This window comes from Lutjanus erythropterus, chromosome 3 (genome assembly GCF_056507025.1).
Source record: "Lutjanus erythropterus isolate fLutEry1 chromosome 3, fLutEry1.hap2, whole genome shotgun sequence".
Classification (NCBI taxonomy): Eukaryota; Metazoa; Chordata; class Actinopteri; order Lutjaniformes; family Lutjanidae; genus Lutjanus; species Lutjanus erythropterus.
In genome coordinates this window covers 6,678,734-6,696,858 of record NC_139319.1, presented here as the reverse complement: position 1 = coordinate 6,696,858, position 18,125 = coordinate 6,678,734, and the positions used below count along the sequence as shown (strand labels likewise).

General features: G+C 38.8%; 1 protein-coding gene across 1 annotated transcript; it reads left to right on the top strand.

Annotated features, from left to right (window-relative positions):
* The first annotated feature begins 208 nt into the window (after positions 1-208).
* Positions 209-13,699, top strand: ift27 (intraflagellar transport 27 homolog (Chlamydomonas)). The gene is made up of 7 exons (XM_084712278.1): positions 209-380; positions 1,472-1,551; positions 11,005-11,064; positions 11,366-11,425; positions 12,011-12,128; positions 13,118-13,227; positions 13,374-13,699. Exons 1-7 carry the CDS (start codon positions 347-349, stop codon positions 13,476-13,478), a joined length of 567 nt encoding a protein of 188 aa, XP_084568404.1. The 5' UTR covers positions 209-346; the 3' UTR covers positions 13,479-13,699.
* Positions 13,700-18,125: the final 4,426 nt, after the last annotated feature.

Here is an 18,125-nt window from a genome sequence, read left to right as displayed (position 1 = left end):
AGATATGGGTAGGTTTACGGACAAATAAAAAAAACTGTTTAGGGTTAGAGGAAGCTCATGATTTAGATTAAAATGATCCCTCACGCGATATCTTTCGCCGGTCTGGGGGTCCCTTCTAGACACGAGCAACCAATGGCAGCCCAGTCACGCTCTGTACGTGCTCGATGGCTGAACCAATGGAACGCCTCTGTGGCCCGTTGCTAAGAGACGCGTTGTGTCCATGTTGCCGAGGTACAAGGAAGAAGACTTTGATACAGCTAACGCTAAAAGCAAAAATAAGAGTTTATATAGCATCGTTAATTAAATAAAATATATTATTTAGAGTGTCTGAAAGTTATCCACTGTGATGGTGAAGTTGAGGGCGAGATGTCTGCTTGTCGGTAAGGTTTTGAACATTTAGTCCGTCCTTCTGCTTCTTAAGGTTAGCGGTACGAAAGCTAAAGCAAACCTGTCTGCTAATGAATCTGCTGTAGTCAATTCAGCTTCGGCTTAAAAATAATAGAGATGAGTAAATGCTCCTCTGTCTTATACTTTCCAAAAGTTATGTTTGATTACGTGTCGTGAGGGCTGATCAGATTAAGTGAGTAAAGCACAGCAGTTTGCTGGCTCTGCTCTCTGCTGTACCACTGATACAAACCTCACATGTTGTGACATTCAACTGCATCACATGCAAAATCACTTCTTGTGGTACATATCTGACACCAAACAAATGCAGGTAAATCTGGCTACCTACCTGATTATGATTATTTTAATTGACAAAGCACTCAATAAACACACTTACTGTATAACACAGGGTAGGTATGGGTCCTGAATAAGTTTTAACATGTCTTGAATTTATATTTACTAATTAAAGGCCTTAAAAGCATTAAATAATCTTAAATTCTGTTTGGGAAGGACTTGAATATTTATTTGGTGAATGCTGTAAACGTTGTCCAATATTCACTCCAAATGCAAAATCCCTGTACATTAAATCTTTGGCAGTCTTTTCGGTTTTAACATCTTCCTGGAAAAAACCACAATAGTAATACATGGATCTAAATGATTGTCAGTATAAAAATTGGGAATTGTTGTGACAAATGAAGTGATTTATATCCTTAATGACAAATACTTTTTTTCACAGTAATGAACATATTTGGACAACTGTCTGTTAACTCAACCAGTTATTGTCATCTTGCTGTAGTTATAATTTTGAACTTATAATGTATGTATTTACTCAAGTATGCCTATATGTTTTCACATTTGATGTTTAGTTTAATTGCACAATTGTCCATAAATTTTATTAAACAGTGACAAATCTTAAAAAGAAGAAGACATACTTTATTAAAACTAAAAGTCTTACATTTAATTAGCTGATGCATGTAGATATCTATAGTACTTACTTAATAAACTCAGAAAAGCAGAGAAATTGCAATAAACACACTCAGATCATGAAATCCTGTCTCTCTGTCTGTCGTTTTGTGTCTGTGTGCAGGAGATGCTGCAGTGGGGAAAAGTGCCCTTTGCCATATGTTCCACAGTGATGGTACACTCTTCCAGAAGAACTACAGCATGGTGAGAGAATAACACAAAAGAAATTAAAAGGTTGCTGGTTTGATCCCTGGTGTAATACTGCCACATTTCCCAATGCAAGGGCATGCTGTTCCTCATACACTGCAGTGTATGAGGAGAGCACTCCTCATAATAATAAGGGTCCACTGTATTATATTCACATCACACAATCATAACAGAGGAATTGAGTTGTAAAACAATTGTTTTAGGGATTTAGGGATCGGGCTGTGCTCTGAGTCAGAGACTAGCCACAGGCTTATATTTTTACATTCAGCTAGGGTAACTGAAGTTTTGAATAGGTTTTGAAAGAGCAGCTCATGAAGTTTAATTCTGGCTCATTGCCAGCCCAGAACAGACAACAGTATGTTGGGAATAACCTCATCCATGTGCTATGAAGTGCTGCAATATTTATCGAATATGCAGTTGTTCAGTCCTACTTGATTTGACAACAGTTAACCAGCAGGTTAATCAGCAAAGTCTGCATGTATTGGTTGGCACACTTTTATCTAGTCTTTGTTCAGAGTAACTTTACAGGAAGCCTCAGGAGTACTCATACCTGAGTACTTAGCAGGCTCCTTTATAGAAAGTGCAGTTGAGTAGCAGTAAAAGACTTTAGAGTAGGGTTGCATACTTATTTATGTACAACCCAAATTCCCAAAAAGTCAGGATGCCATGTAAAACATAAATAAAAACAGCATCCAATGATTTTCAAATCCTTTTCGCCCTGTATTCAATTAAATAAAATAGAAAAGCAAGATATTTAATTATCAAAACGACAAACATTTTTTTTGTAAATGTACACTCATTCTGAATTTGATCCCTCCAACACATTAAAACAAAGTTGGGCCAGGGGAAAAAAAAGACTGGGAAAGTTGTGGAATGCTCATAAAACACCTGTTTGGAACATTCCACAGGTAAGCAGGTTCTTTTGTAGCAGGTGATAGTATCATGATTTAGAAAGGGGTCTCTGCAAAAGGCTCAGTCATTCATAAGTGGGGTGAGGTTTACCACTTTGTGACAAACTGCGTCCAACACTCAAGAATGTCTCTTAACACACAGCTGCAGGGAATTTAGGGATTTCACCATCTGCTATATATAATATCATTATAAGATTCAGAGAATCTGAAGAAATCTCTCCACATAAGGAGCAAGGCTGAAAACCAACATTGAATGCCTGTGACCTTTGATCTCTCCGACAGCACTGCATTAAAAACCCACGATTGTATAAAGGATATTACTACATAGGCTCAGGAACACTTATGAAAACAGTTGTTAGTGAACACAGTTCATTGCTTAATCTACAAATGCAAGTTAAGTATTAGTATTTAGTGTTTAGTATAATTCATTTTTTCATGTGGTCACTGCATTTATCCAAGGAGTAATTATGTATCAGTTGCAAATCATCAATACTAATTATGGTCACTGATAATCATGATCATGTCACATATGTAGTTTCTTCAGTGGAACTGCTTGCAAGGTTTTCAAGGACCTGCAGAGGTCTCTTAAATCTACTACATGAATCACTGAAGTGCAAAACAGCATAATGTACCAATTAATGCTGATGCAGAGAAGGCTAATCTGCATTATTTATGCTAATCTGCATGAGGGAGGGAACTGTGTCATTAACCTGACTCTGTGATGTATGGGGTCATGGCTGCTCCCTGATTCCCTCTGTCAAAGTTTCAAGGGCTACTGGCTAAATGACCCATGCAAGAGAATGCAGCCGCAGTACATGCATCTGTGAACATAATGGGGAATATATGCACTAGCGCAACCTATACTTATTCATTTGTGAGTTTCTTATTAAGCCATGTCCGTGGTTAGGGTACAGAACAGGTTGGTGGGTAAAATACTGGACAGGAGCCAAGTATGTGTGTGTGCTTGTGTGTGTGTGTGTGTTTGTTCAGCTCTTGCTTTGTCAGCAGTATTGGGGGTTCTGAGGTGACAGGAACGTCGATAATTAATACAGCAGGGTTCTGGAAAGCCACCAGAACAGGTACTTAACAAGCACACACACACTGTACAACAACAGTGTTGAGTTTCTCCACACTGCATAGACCTATACACACTTGTTTATGATGCTGTGTTCATGTTGGACTGGTAGACTATTAAAAAAAGTAGAAAGGTTCTGCAATAGTGCTGCATTTTTAATTTGCACTGGCCTGGGATACTGTAAGTGCTTGCTGGACTCCAGTCAAGCCATGACACATCTGTACTACTGCATAATATGAAAAGATACAAACAAATAAATAAATACAGAACATACAGATGAAACTGCAAAAAAGAAAAAAAAATCCATAAAATGGATCGTGTTGCATTGAAAGTAAGAGGAGCAGCATGCAGGTTAGCGCGTGTACCTGTGGATCAAGGCCCTGCATCCACCGGACACCACTTTATTAGCTGGATGCACTGAAACAAATGCTCATGGGAGAGCGCTGGTCACGGTCTCTGCTGTTGCTATGCAACTGTTAAAACACCTATTTGAAGCCAGCCGCTTGCTTGGTATTAGTTGAAATATTTTTAACTTTTAACTCCTAACTGCTCGCTTGGCGCCGAGTGCTTCATGTAAGACGATCTCCGCTTTCCAGAATTTTGAAGCTTTTCACTATGAATGCTTCGTCCAGGAGTTAAAGGGACAGTTCACCCCTAAATCAAAAATACATATTTTTCCTTTGGCTTGTAGTGCTGTTTGTCCATCTAGATCGTTTTGGTGTGACTTGCAGAGTTTTGAAGATATCTGCCTTCTCTTGAATATAATGGAAGCGCTCAGCTTCTACTTTTTTTGTATGCTAGAAAAAGGTACTACATGAACAGGTCAAAAAAAGGTCTGTGGATTATCTTGAGTAACCGGGTCATGATTTATGAAAAGAGATGTAGACTTTTTCAAATGTAGTCTTAGGTGCTTCAAGCACCACAAGCAAAGTATCATTTACTTCTGTTATATTCAAGAGAAGGCAGACACCTCTACGGCCAGTAGAAAAGCAAGAAATTGAATCTTCTAAACTTCAGTTGCCGTCTCAATTACAACCTGAGGATTTAGAAAGCTTTCAAAATATCTTGACACCTACTTGTCAGATTCACATTGAAGTTTAGTACGGATATTCATAACAATTTCAAGGTCCTTTTCATCTTTCTTTTGACCTTTTGTCCCACTCTAATGCCGGAGCAAAACTCCTGTCCTGTTGAGATACAATATCTCTTGTTTGACAACCCTTACATTCCCAAATGTAACACAGTCTAACTGGACAAATGGATGTGAAATTTACTGAGAACACTCCAGACAGACAGACAGACAAACCTTTTAATGTTGACTTTACTCTACTGTCACCCTTAGGACTAGGGATCAAATGCTGTTGCATTTTAGGGGCCGATGCTGATATTAGGAATTAGAAAAAATCCGATATTGATGTATCTATTTATATTTTTTATATATAACATAAATATTCAGAATATAAAATATATACATAACCACACATTATTTTGCAGTGAGCCCTCCGTCTGACAAATATATGTAAATGAGGCAGGATATTTTACAGTTTAACAATAAATGTTAATGTCCAAAATTATATCAGGTCACTGGAATGGGAAGCTCTCACCAGTATTTTTAATAATTTTAAACAAATTTAAGTAAAAAAAAAATGCAAATAGAGCAAAATATATATAAAACCTGAATTAAGAAAAATAATCAGATATACATAAAATGCCACTCATAAACCTAATGAATAAAAAAGTCTTGGGCAACATGCTGAAATCAATATAGACCAATACAGCTGTGATAGTCCAATATCATGCCGATAATACCGGTCAATTGATAGATTGAAGATGAAACAGTAGGAAAAGTTCATATCATGATTATAGTGACAAAAATTATCACAGTTGGCATTTTTGTATTATCGTGGTATTATTAGAATGTGCTGAAAATGTTCAAAATGTAATGATACATACAGTGAAATAATTTCAGCAGATTTTATTTGAAAACCTCTCAACTATTTGAAGTGGCATTATGTCCTTTGCAATCTCAGTGTTAATGTTTTCACTAATACAAAACAAACTCCATGTTGCATGGTGTGCTTGCGTCTTGGAGACAGAAATTTTGAAAGCACGGTAATCACACTCATCTGGAATTTTGTTGCTGTTTATCATGAAACTGATAATCAGTTCATCCCCGGGCTTCACTTAGATCAGTGGGGCTCTGAAAGGACTCCAGCACAGTGATTAAACTATTATAAACACATCACCTAACACTCATGACTCAGAGATGCATTACCAATGTCAGTTTGAAGCTGTGATAAATGCATCAGGTTGGATTTTCTCTTTGAGATTTCACTGCAGATGGGAACAGGGAACAGTGTGTCCTTTCCATTGTGACTAATGCGAAAAAGAACCCGGCACTGTGAAGAGTTATTCCTTGTGCAGACACCTAAGTCATCCCTCATGTTCTTCAACTTTTGATTTTGAAGGGTAGCGGAGGCTGTCGGCCATTCTGCTCACGTCCTCCTTTGAAAATGTCAGACGGCCCGTTAGCAATATTCCAAGCTTATTTGTTACTAATAGGCCCTCATTGACATTCCAGCGAGAGGCTTCCTATGCATCACACCAGCTCATTAGACCGCTCCGAAGAGGGACCGCTGCCTCGTCCGTGTGTGAGTGTGTGTACTATCGGATCTTTTTTATGAAGCGTTTCTGTGTATGAATCAGGTAAATGTCGGTCTGAGTGCTGTTGTGCATGTGTGTGTGTTTCACAGAGGCAGAGAGTGTGAAAAGTGTGTGTGTGTTTTCAGCGGTTTAGTCTCTGGCATTTGACACGCTCAGTTAAGTGTGAGCTCAAGAGATCAGATCAATTTAGAGTTTGGTGCTGATGTGAAGAAACCTCGACTTGCTTTTTCAAGGTCACCACTGATCTCATACCAGCGGATTTATAGTGGCGAAAGGCAGCCTGCAACCATCCAGTCCACTTAGGGCTTCATTAGATCTCCAAGCTTGTGAAGAACGTGCATCTGTGATAAGACCATATTTATCATATCCTCTTACCCTCTACTGCCTGCAGTCTGTCTCCTTTTATATCTACCTCCTCTGTTTGCCCTGTGTTAATTTAAAAAAAAAAATCTCAACTACTGACTCTGCACCAAAGCTCAAACAACTACTCTTTCTTAAAAAGGCGAAAGAGAACACAGCATTTCTGGTCATTTAAGTCTGCAACACAACGGACACACAACTGTCAAGATTGTGTTGAATATTTGGTCAGATTCAGATTTTTTTTTTACTTATCCTTTGATAACACACTTCCTACAAATTTTGCTAATTTTATTTTTCGTTTTATGTAGGCACTACTGCTGTGTGCTGTGCTGCTCGTGTGCATGCTGGCTCATTGGAAAGGTGCTGCTGCACTAAATGGAACAAGATATTAATTAGTATTATTTTGTAGCACCTTTGTTTAATATTTCATATCAATATGTTCACCATGGAAAAGTGTATGGATCACATGACTACTTGTATGAGAAAGGGGGTCACTTGTAATGACTAATCCTTGCAGGAATCAACTCTACTAGGGCCCTAACTTACACCGGGTGCAGTTACCACTTTTGCTCCATATGCAAGATAGCAAATGAACCTGCCCATAATCTGTGCGGCGATGGGCGGAAGGTCTAAAAGTGAAGGTAAAAGGCGGATTTGGTATTTTGTGCACAGTGCATTGGAGTTGAAACCACTTGCCCCTTTAGACTGGCTTAAACTGGGCAAAGTCTGTGGCGCAGTAGGTCCACCTGCACACAATACACGTCTTTACACTCACACAAAACACCTTTCATTTCTGTTAGACTGCATGTGTGTCTAAAATTATTCTCATTAATAATGAATTGGGAATTATTATTATAATTACAAAGCCTAATATATCTCAGTAGACCTGCAAAATGCGCACAGGATGGGATCACAGCTGTCAGATATTTAACAGATCAGTCACATGACAGCTGGAGCAGCTGTAGTGTTTGTGTCTGCGTGTTTAAGGATTGAACAATTGTGATCCATAACATACAAAATGAACAAGACGTTATATCTGACCATGAGACCGCCTGACCCAGGGTGAAAAAGGTATGCATGCTTCTGTCAGAGCCTGATGCTGGTTTGATATACCTGTTGGCGCAAAGTTTATGCGCTGGTTATCAAACTTCAAAAACACTTTCTGATTCTGTTTCCTCCACCCACACTGGTGTTAGCGGGATGGAGGAGTGAGGATGGGAGCAGGAGATGGAGAACGGGCGACCGTGAAGTTGCACTTTAGCCAGCACAGGTGGGTGTTCAGCTGGATTGAGGTGCAGCAGTCTGGGTCGGCTCCCCTGCTCCTCACTCCTGCTCCTGGCCCCTTTTTCAGGATCTTCAGCCGGCGGAGCTGCATAATAATGATGACAACAGTAAAATAGATAAGATACAATGTAATTTCAAGGCGCTTCAGTGTAAAATATAACAAGTTACATATCTGCATGACATTTACGCTTCATGTATTTTATTACTTTTTGGAGGTGTTAATGTAAAACAAACTGCTATGACCATATATTGCACTCTCATGCTTTCACTTCCCAAACCAGGAGATCTGTCTCCTTGCTTGAAAATCTTTTCTCGTTTCCTCTTGGTAAATCCGCCCGTCATGCTGCCAACGCTTACGCTCCAGGCGCACCTGCTTCTTAAAGGTGATGAGAGCTGACTTTCTGATTGGTTTATTGCATCTTCAGCCTAAAACACACCTATGAATTAATCGAGGCAGTTTTGCACAGCTGATATCCTGCTGCGCGCTGCTGGCAAAGATGGCAAAGGTGGCTTTGAACACACCTTGAATAAATTAAATCCATTGCACTTTCAACTTGCGCTTTAGATCACCATAGTGTCTGTCAAGTCACAGTTTTGATTTTCTTGCCCCAATATCATTCCAACAAATAGATGTATTTTTATTGAAAAAAACAAAACTCTAAAATCTTGCTGTAAGCTTCCTTCCAGCACCAAATGGCAGACAAACGTAGTGACTAGCAGGTGAATGAAGCGGAACATTCAGCAGCTAAAGAGCCACGTATTTCTCTCAGGAGCTGGTGGAGAGCAAAATGGAAGAATTGAATATTTATACCTATATTCATCAAGTCAACACAAACACGACTTCAAATGAATGCTGATTTTGGTCCATGTCTGCTGGATGCATAAATAGATAACTTTGCCATATGAATGTAAAAAGATGATGATATGCTAATGTTGTATTTACAGGTTATTTCCACTGCCACGAAAAGATCAATTCATCCTGAAGAAACTGTTTGGCAGAAAACAGGTTTATATTTTTTAAAGTAATGTATCCCAAAAGGTATCAGTACTAAAACTCAGCCATTGTTTGAACCAATACTCATCCTTGTTTGAAAAGACAATCCTGCAGGAAGTCTCTCTTCTACCTGCTTTCTATTTCCTCCAGTGTCACCCTCCTCCTAATGCCCTGTATTCATTTCTAAAAATTACCAACCACTCAATGTATGTGTCTATCCTATGTAGTTTTTCTTGTCAAAAAAACCCTGTTTCTCAACTGGCCTGCACTGTTTTACCAGTCAAAATCATATGAGGGAAAACAACTTGTATGCAGTGCCAGTGATCTGTCAAAATGACTGGAGACTCACAAACCACAGCCAAACCAACAGCTTGTGGTAACTGTCAATCCCGTATAAATATAAACATCCACTCTTCGATCTTAACCATTAAGACTCTCACTATTTCTTAATTGTTGCCACGGCGAGGCCCAAATCCAGCTTTTATCATTTTTAGACTTAAACAGAGCTGGTCGTCCCCTCCCTAAAGGCTTTTTTCTTTATTGAGACATTAAGAATAATAAGATTCAGAGTGAATGGAGACACGGGAGACAAGGTTTGGTCACGATTTGAGCATCAGTACGGTGAAGCTGCTTTCAAGCCAAGCCAGGCTGCTAATTAGTGTTGCTTATGTTTAGACATTAACAATAAATCAAACCAGACAGTTTGTTGTGCTACTGTGTATGGGTGTCAACTCTGTGACAGCCAAATGTCTCTTCTCTTCTCTTCTCTTCTCTTCTCTTCTCTTCTCTTCTCTTCTCTTCTCTTCTCTTCTCTTCTCTTCTCTATAAAAGCCACAGTGGCCCCACGGGACACTACTTTGGCAAAAATATGAACAGTAGTAGATAAGTCAGGAAAAATCCAGTTTATCATTAGTTTGTCATAGTTTAGTTTTCTTTTGTGTGCAACCGATCAGTGAACTATATCTCTCGTCTCGCATAATATACATCTCCAACATCGCTATCCCTTGTAATATTATCCTACCTGAAATGTTTTATTTGCCAACTCCTGGTCCTTTTATCAGCCAGTAAGAGAAAGAATGAGCAAGACCTGTTGCTCGTGTGACTTTGTCCCGGTACGAAACGCTCAGGCAACGTAGCTTCAGTGGCTAATGTTAGCTTTTGAAGGGAGAAAGTCATCATGTCATTCACACAACTTCTGGGTGTGTAGTCACAATTTAAATGGGATCACAAACTTTATTTGTCTCTCGCTATTGACTGCTGTTCATATTTTTTCTCCACCAGAAGGGGGGACTTTGTCTCTCTATTGACAAGAATCTGGTGATATGATACGTATCACGATACTGGGTTATGATTCACTGAATGGCGATATATTATGACACTGTAAGCAAAGTGATATTTTTCTCTCTGATTTTAGGAAAATAGTGAATCTGAGTTTAAAAAGTTTGCTTTTTTATACAATCAGAACTGTGAAGATAAATAACAACATTGCTGTTTAGCCTACGGGTTCAAACCCAGAACAAAATGAACCACTGTCACAAATCTTTTACAGTACCACAAAACATAATATATGATGCAACTGTTTCGATATTTTCTTCCACCCTTAATTTTGACAAAATCAGAGGCAATCTGATTTGACTAACTGCAGCTAAGAAAACAAAAATGTACACAAAAAGTGTAGCCAAAAAATATCACAATGTCACAATATTTTTGACTAATTACCTCGATATCAATATTTATCAATATTGTAGGGACTGTTGGTGCTTTCAGTAATGTGAATACATCAATCAATGAGACTTTATTTGTATAGCAATTTCATAGAAACAAATTTAACACAAAGTGCTTCATACAAGTATAATTTAAAGTGGATAAGGGCAATATAGAACAGTCTGGGAAGTTCAGAAAATGACATCAGCTTACTTTAATGCAACTTTTACAAGACCATATCACAATATAAGGATATCCATATATTATATATTGCCCAGCTCTACCAAAAAAAAACACTCACTACAGTAAGATGCTTCATATAAAAAACATCAAATGGCATATGTTTTTTTTACGGTCACAGAGGGGGAAACATGGCCTGCATGCTTCATGAAGGTCTTTTAGCTTTACATTATATAAAAGGCATTATAACTAACATCTTGGTTGTGTTTGTTTGGCAGACAACCGGTGTGGAGCTGCTAATGAAATGTGTGAACATCCCAGAGACCAATGACAGTGTGGTGAGTCCAGCCATTGTCTCCTCTTCATTTTTTGCTTGTAAGGTTTCGGTCTTAAAAGTCGCTAAATCACTGCAGGTGGGTGGTGAGAATTAGAATCTATCACTCAGCGTGGAAGACGTTCTCCTAGACATTTAATACTGTTAGTTTCTCATCTGTATTCAGTAAGCAATAGGGCAGCATTGTAGGAAGAACATTAATGCCCTCGCCAAAGAAAATAGGAAGTTTAAAACCATGTAATTTGACTAAATCTCCATGTATAACACCTCTTCCCTTCCCTTCTCTTCTCGCCTTTCCCCTCCAGGAGCTCTACATCATAGACTCTGCAGGGAAGCAGACATTAGTGGAAGCCTGCGAAAAAATGGTGAGACTGCTTCTCTTTAGCTTTTTTATCATTTGCATGAAACGAGTGAAAGTCACCATCCAGGGCTGCACATCCTCACGAAGACTACAAACACAGGGGAGCTACTGAAGTATTATGTATTTTGTCACAGAAGAAGAAAGGAGTAAGATGATGTGACACTTGCTTGTCTCCCTCATTCCCTGCACGTGAAACCGGGCTGAAAAGGGCTGGGTATTTTTTAAACAATTTCAGTACCAGTACCCTTAAAGTTACACTTATACCAACAGAGTATTTAGTTTGATATACTTTTACATGGTGCAGCTGTCCACGTGAAGATTCCCCTGTGCTTGATGGGGTGCTTTAACATTTTGCTCATCATTCCAGTTTTTCATGAAATAAATAATCCTTTGGTATCAGTATTTCATGCATTTTTTTTATCAGATGCCACAGGAGTGTAGTTGAGTCGTTTTTTGGAGATCTGAGTACAAAATGGATTGAACGCAGGTATCATTTGACTGGATAAATTACGATACTACCCAGCAATGATAAAGGTATTGAGTACCGATACCCAGCCCTAATCATCACCAGTCACCTTCCCTTCCACAGTGGGGTGAGCCTTCGTTGCTGTGCCTAGTTTTTGACCTGACCAGTGAGCAGTCGTTTGCCAACTGCAGTCACTGGATGGAGAGAGTTCACGCTCACTGCCAGGGTCTCCACATTCCAGGTAACAACATCTGAAGAACATTTAAAGAATTTGTGGAACACCGGTAGACTGTCAGAAAAATTATTAAATTATGAAAGTCCTCTGAATTCTTGTCACTGGGGGACATTATGTGAAGGTATGTTGAAAGAGCTGCAGCTGTGGAATAGCAGTAGACTAGAGCGTGTCAGATACTGGACCTGCATATGAAGATATTGATATGTAAGCAAAAAAATATATCAGATAGCAATATCAGCCAATATTTGTTTTTTAAACATGAATAAATACATTTTATAGTGATCTCGTGGTGATGGTAAATGTAGTCAACCCTTTCTAACTGCCACCAATTTTAGCTCTGTGTTCCGATAACAGTTCCGCAAACTTTCCCTTTCTCATTTGTCCCAAGTCAGCTAATTTTAGCAAAACACTAGCTAACTAGCAGCTAACAGTTGTTGTAGATTAGCTAGCTACTTAGCTAGCATTTTGTTAACGTAAGCTTTAAGATTTAATTTGCTGGCTAACGATTGATGAAGATTGGCTAGCTAGCTAGTTAGCGTTATTAGTTATAACTCGCTTTTACAGTAACAACATTTAACCATCTTAAAAATTTGTTTTTCTTTTCAACAAAGATGAGCCAAGCACATAGCATGGTGTAGGAAATGGGAAGGAGAACGTTGAAGCACATAGCAAAAATGGGGTGGGACTTAGGAAGGATCAATTGAAGTGATAAACTCCTCAGTGTGTGCTATATTGACAGAGAAAGTTGAGTTCTCTAGTTTATTTTGTTTCTTGTACATCAGATAATGGATGAATAGATGGAAATTAATATAATCAAATTACCATCAGCTATGTGAAGGTTTATCACTCAAAAAAATTAATGCAATAGCAATGTTTAAACATTTGGCCTTTGAAAAATCTCGCCTTATAAATTACACACAATCATTAAATAGTACATGTATGATATTCTGTGCTTTTTGTGTCACTTTTCTTTTGTGTAATTGTGTGTGTCTCAGGTGTCCTAGTGGGCAACAAGTCAGACTTGTCAGCTAGAAGGGAGGTCCAGGCCTCCGTGGCACAAGAATGGGCCCAGAGCCAGGGTTTGGAGTACCACGAGACATCAGCTGTAAGTGTATTTCAATATGACCATTGTATTGTGTTCTTGTTTGGCTCTGCATGTAAAGAAACTCCAGTTGGGTTGTGTTGTATCTATGTGTGAACAGAGAACAACATCACCTGTCGCTGTGTGTTCATGTTTGTCTCCTCATGCAGAAGGAGATGGACAACTGCGATGCGCCGCTCCTCAGTTTAGCCCGGGCCTTCCACTCTCTCTACCAAGAACGTCGCGAGAACATCCAGAACCTGAGTCCTGGCTAGACCAGGTCCCCAGTCACACACACACACACACACCCTGACTTTTCACTCACAGGATAATAGACGCAGGATTTCCATTGAGAGAATTTAATAAGCTTTATGGATAATACCTGTGAGGATGTGAGGCTTTTCAAAGAAACCTTGTGTTCTTTTGTACCACAGAATGGCTTCCTGAGGATGATATTTTGATATGATTATGAATAAAAGTTGTTTTTCTGTGATAATCAGGGGTTAGCTGTGTCGTCTCTTGTCTCCTCGTTCTATGCACAGAGAGGGGTTTACTTTTCATAGAGATGGTGGGGTCATTATCAAAACCGCAATAAGATTCCAGCTTATTGTGGAGGTAAGAGCAGTCTGTACCTCCTCTTCTCTCCTCCTCTCATCTGCAGAGATGTCTGTTCCTGATTTTAGGAGGGACAAAGGTTCAAGCTCATGCTTATTTATTGCCTCCTACCCTTCCATTTTTTATGTTTTCTCATAATCTCAATGTCACTTTGTTCTTAGCCTCATCTTTCTCTCATCTGCCTTCTTTCTTCATCTCTGTCCTTCTCTGTCTGTCTCACTTTCCCTCTGCCTTCATCAGTTCTTCCATGTTATGTTTTTTTTTTAACTCGTCCTTCCTACTTGCCATCTCTTCTTTTTCTGAGCCCTCTCATCCTCTGCCCTGTCTATCCCTCTTTCTCTTGTTGTGTTAACTCCCCAGCTGCAGCCCTCTCACATCATTTCAGGCATGTCCCCGGTGCGGCGTTAACAACCAGTAATCACCGTTCTAATTAGCGGTCTCCCATTCAAACCAGGTCAAAGCCGTGTCCTTGTTCTCTCCCTGCCTCTCAGACCAGCTGCCACCATTCAAACGAGGGCGCATTGGTTCAAGCCAGACACAATGGTTTTTATCTCATTACGTGCTACATCGAAAGTGACTGCAGCGTGTAATAATCATGAGACGGCCTCTGTCCTCTTAGAATTTCTGTCACTGAATTTGATTTTTGATTAGTTTTTCTTTCAGCTCTCTTCAGCGGTATTTTGATATTTGTTGAGAAATGTCAGCCATTTTGAAAAGCACAACAGTCTTATTCTAATAATTAAAGCTATATGTCACATTTCCACATTAAAATATCTAAAAAAGTTAGACTTATGTTGTATATTTTGTTGGCTTTTATGCTTACATTATCCCAAATGTTTCCAACGATGTTCAAACACACACAAATATGTAATTTATTCCAGGTACCTGTACATTTCCTGCTAGCCATTGGTAGCTAGTTGCCATAACTTATGGGAAAAATTGGATACATTGGATACGTTACTATACAATACCTAATTCATGAACATGGTTTCTGCCTGATTCATGTCAGATAGATTTTTTTATCAACTTTTGTGTTTAAAAGTGAAGAAAACAACTCCCATGATCCTGTGCCACTTCAGTGTCACCAAATCACATAATTTGTGATTGTTTTATTGTAAGAAAGACCCTCTAGCAGCTAAATTTACAAATTGTGTGTTTATAGTCACTTATTGACAGTGGTGGAATGTAACCAAGTACAATCACTCAAGTACTGGACTAAACTACAAATTCAAGGTACTTTAGTATTTCCATGTTATGCAGCTACTACATCTCAGAAGCACTACTCCACTACATTTGTCTGACAGCTTTAGTTATCAGTTACTTTTCAGATTACATTTTTTTCATACCCTTCCTGTCCAATAATAATAATAATAAAAAAAACATGTATATGCAAATTTGGTGATTTTGAATTTGAATGTTTGTAATAGGATGGAGTGTTTCCAGGGTTCGACATTAACTATGGCCATAAAAAGTTACTCTGTGGCCACTAACTATGCCATGCAGGTAGCTCACTGTGGCCACCAAATTTTATCTTCATACTGCGAGCCTTAGCCAACATTACAGTTACACAGACACGCCAATTGTTTGAGGCCTTTTTGGTTCAACGCTCTACAAAAACGATACAGAAATAGCCAAACTTATCACGGATGGTCCTTTTTACTTGTTTAGGTCACCTAGAGGCCTCAGCAACAAATTGACACTGTTTCATAACCACTTAAAAACTCCTTGCTGTACCTTAAAGTAAAGTTCTTCCACCACTGTTTACTGGGCAACCTTTTCCGGAAAAAATTAAAACTGATTTATAATGAGGTTCTTTACAGAATCCGTGTTTAACACCTTGTAATTGTTATTGCAGCACAGTGTTTTGGTACTCCTTGAGTGGGTGATCATAATTATAGCAATTAAGATTTTTCTCCTTCTCTTTCTTTCTGTCCTCATTGTTTTTCTGTCTGTAATTTCTATTTGTGTGCATGAAGGTGTCTGCATGTGTTTTCTGGTGTCTTATTCTTTTTTTTTTTTTCAAGCATGTGGGTACAAAATCCAAATAATTGCGGCAGTCTGTCACATTAGGGTGCTTTGTGTGTCAGCATGTAGATTATACACCTGTTCCTTTTCTCTGTGCCCACGAATGTGTGTGTGTGTGTAATGTGTGTGGCAACTGCAGTAGTTTCCTGGAGCTCTAACTTAAAGGAGAGCCATCATTGTACACACACACACACACACACACACACACACAGTTGTAAGACAAGCTCTTGACCATCCTAAAAAAAGTCCGTCCAAGCACTTCAAAAGTATCCTAAAGTCTGTCTCCTATTCATTTAAAATGGAGCATCATGTCTTGGGAGTTTAATTTAATAACATCTCAGGATAGAGTGTGGGCTGCTGCTTATTGCTTTGGGAGAGACGTCTTCATTTCCACAGATATTGAAGCGGTCGGTCAGCAATCATAGAAATGTTGAGACAAGCCTGTTTTTCAGGGGCTCTATACACTCCCAGTGTGCTCAGTCATCTGTCCCTGCTAAACGCAGTCATTCACTCTCAATAATTAGTATTCAAAACAGGTTTGTTCCCTTGGCGCAGACCTGTAGCACCGCGGGAACAACTGCTGTTCACCTTTCAGCCACAAGAGAGGGCAGCAGTGGTCACAGCCACTCCCATTTCAAAGCTGAGAGGTTTGCAGAAGATGGTACAGGTCAGCTTTGTGATGTTTCTGGCATGACAGCAATATAGTGTGTATAGTGTATATATAGTGTATATATATAGTGTATATAGCAATATACAGTGGGATGATTAGGAAATGGTCAGGGTGAAATTAATAGATGCTTTTCATGCCTGTTTAGACTGCTGATAAAGAGCACAACCACTTCTTTCTCCACAGTGTAGTTAAATTTATACTGGAGAGTGTTACCTCAGATTACACCCATGTAAAACTAAAGATTATCTCATGATACACAGTAATTAATGTTCTTTATGCAATACTCAGCAAACCACTAGTGAATATTTTAAAACTGTTCAATCCTTACATATTCATGCTTACATGTACCATTAGGTGGTACTTTTATTTAAAGCATTTTGTAAGTGCTTGCATTTTATCATGCATAGGCTGTACTATATTGCTGTCATGCTCTCAAAGGATTAAAGCAGGGAATAACTAAAAGATTGTGCATTCTTAAAGGGATGGTTTGGAGTTAATTTGAAGTTGGGGTGAATGAGGTAGTTATCGATAGCCGGTGTATTACCTACAGGAGTACCAGCATGGAAGCTGAGCAGTATAATGCAGTGGACGGGGTCAGCAGCAAAATGTATTTTGGTTAAACTGGTTAAATCAGCTATTTAACCTCACAGAACATTGGAGTTGCGGTTCTACCGCTGCTTGGATCTGTTTGTTTGTGTTACTGTGTGACTTTGGTGAATTCAAACTAACTTTAAAACACAGAAATATCCCTTTAATATCAATGCAAACATACTAAGTTTAGAAGTGCACTCGGCATGGTTTGTATATCTAAAAACCTGACAGACAGAATGCTGCTCAAGCATGGATAAGTTTTCTATTTTTTGACAAAATCATCAAATAATATTGCTATCAGACATGTCACAGCCGTAACATGTCAACTCTGTAGCCCCTCTAAATCAAAGCTAAGAATTTGACAAGTTGTCAAGCAGAACCAGGAGAAAGGACTCTAATGCAGAGTGCAGGGTTTAATAGAAAACCAAACACAAAAAACTTAAAGTGATGGCAGAGTCCATGCAGGGAAAAAACACAAAACAGCAAAAATCCATTTGAAAACACTGAGATATTGACAAACCGATGAGGACGAACACACTCAGGTTTCAATACAATAGGGAGGGGAGGATAACAGGTAAAGGCAATCAAGAACAGGTGAAAATAATCAGTGATCAAAAAGAGCGGGAAAACAGACAAAGACAGGAAGTAAAAACAGCAAAGACACATAAGGGAAAACATACCAAAATAAAACAGGAAGTGACTAAAAAAAATATTTGATTAGCATGTAGAAAACTCTTAGCAACATTAAAAAAATAACATAAAATGGCTACTCCATAAGATTGAGTTGATGTTTAATACAAAACATTTAATCAAAGATTTAATCACCTTAATGTTGGTCTTCAAAATATAAAACATGATTTTGATTTTGCGTCCCCATTTGTGCAGTAAATTTTGGGAGTGGTGCATCTATGCATCTGTGGACTAGGCAAACATCTGGAGACACCAGCTGCAGAGCCTTTTAACTTAAGTTATAATTCATGTGGTATTGACAGGCTGGTTCTCATGAGTGTAGACATTCATA

Bases quoted from the DNA above. Each gene is read 5' to 3' on its own strand.
- ift27 (XM_084712278.1), top strand. From the start codon at position 347: ATGGTGAAGTTGAGGGCGAGATGTCTGCTTGTCG. The intron at 1,552-11,004 runs GTGAGAGAATAA...TTTGTTTGGCAG, and splicing joins TCCAGAAGAACTACAGCATG to ACAACCGGTGTGGAGCTGCT. The intron at 11,426-12,010 runs GTGAGACTGCTT...TCCCTTCCACAG, and splicing joins TGGAAGCCTGCGAAAAAATG to TGGGGTGAGCCTTCGTTGCT.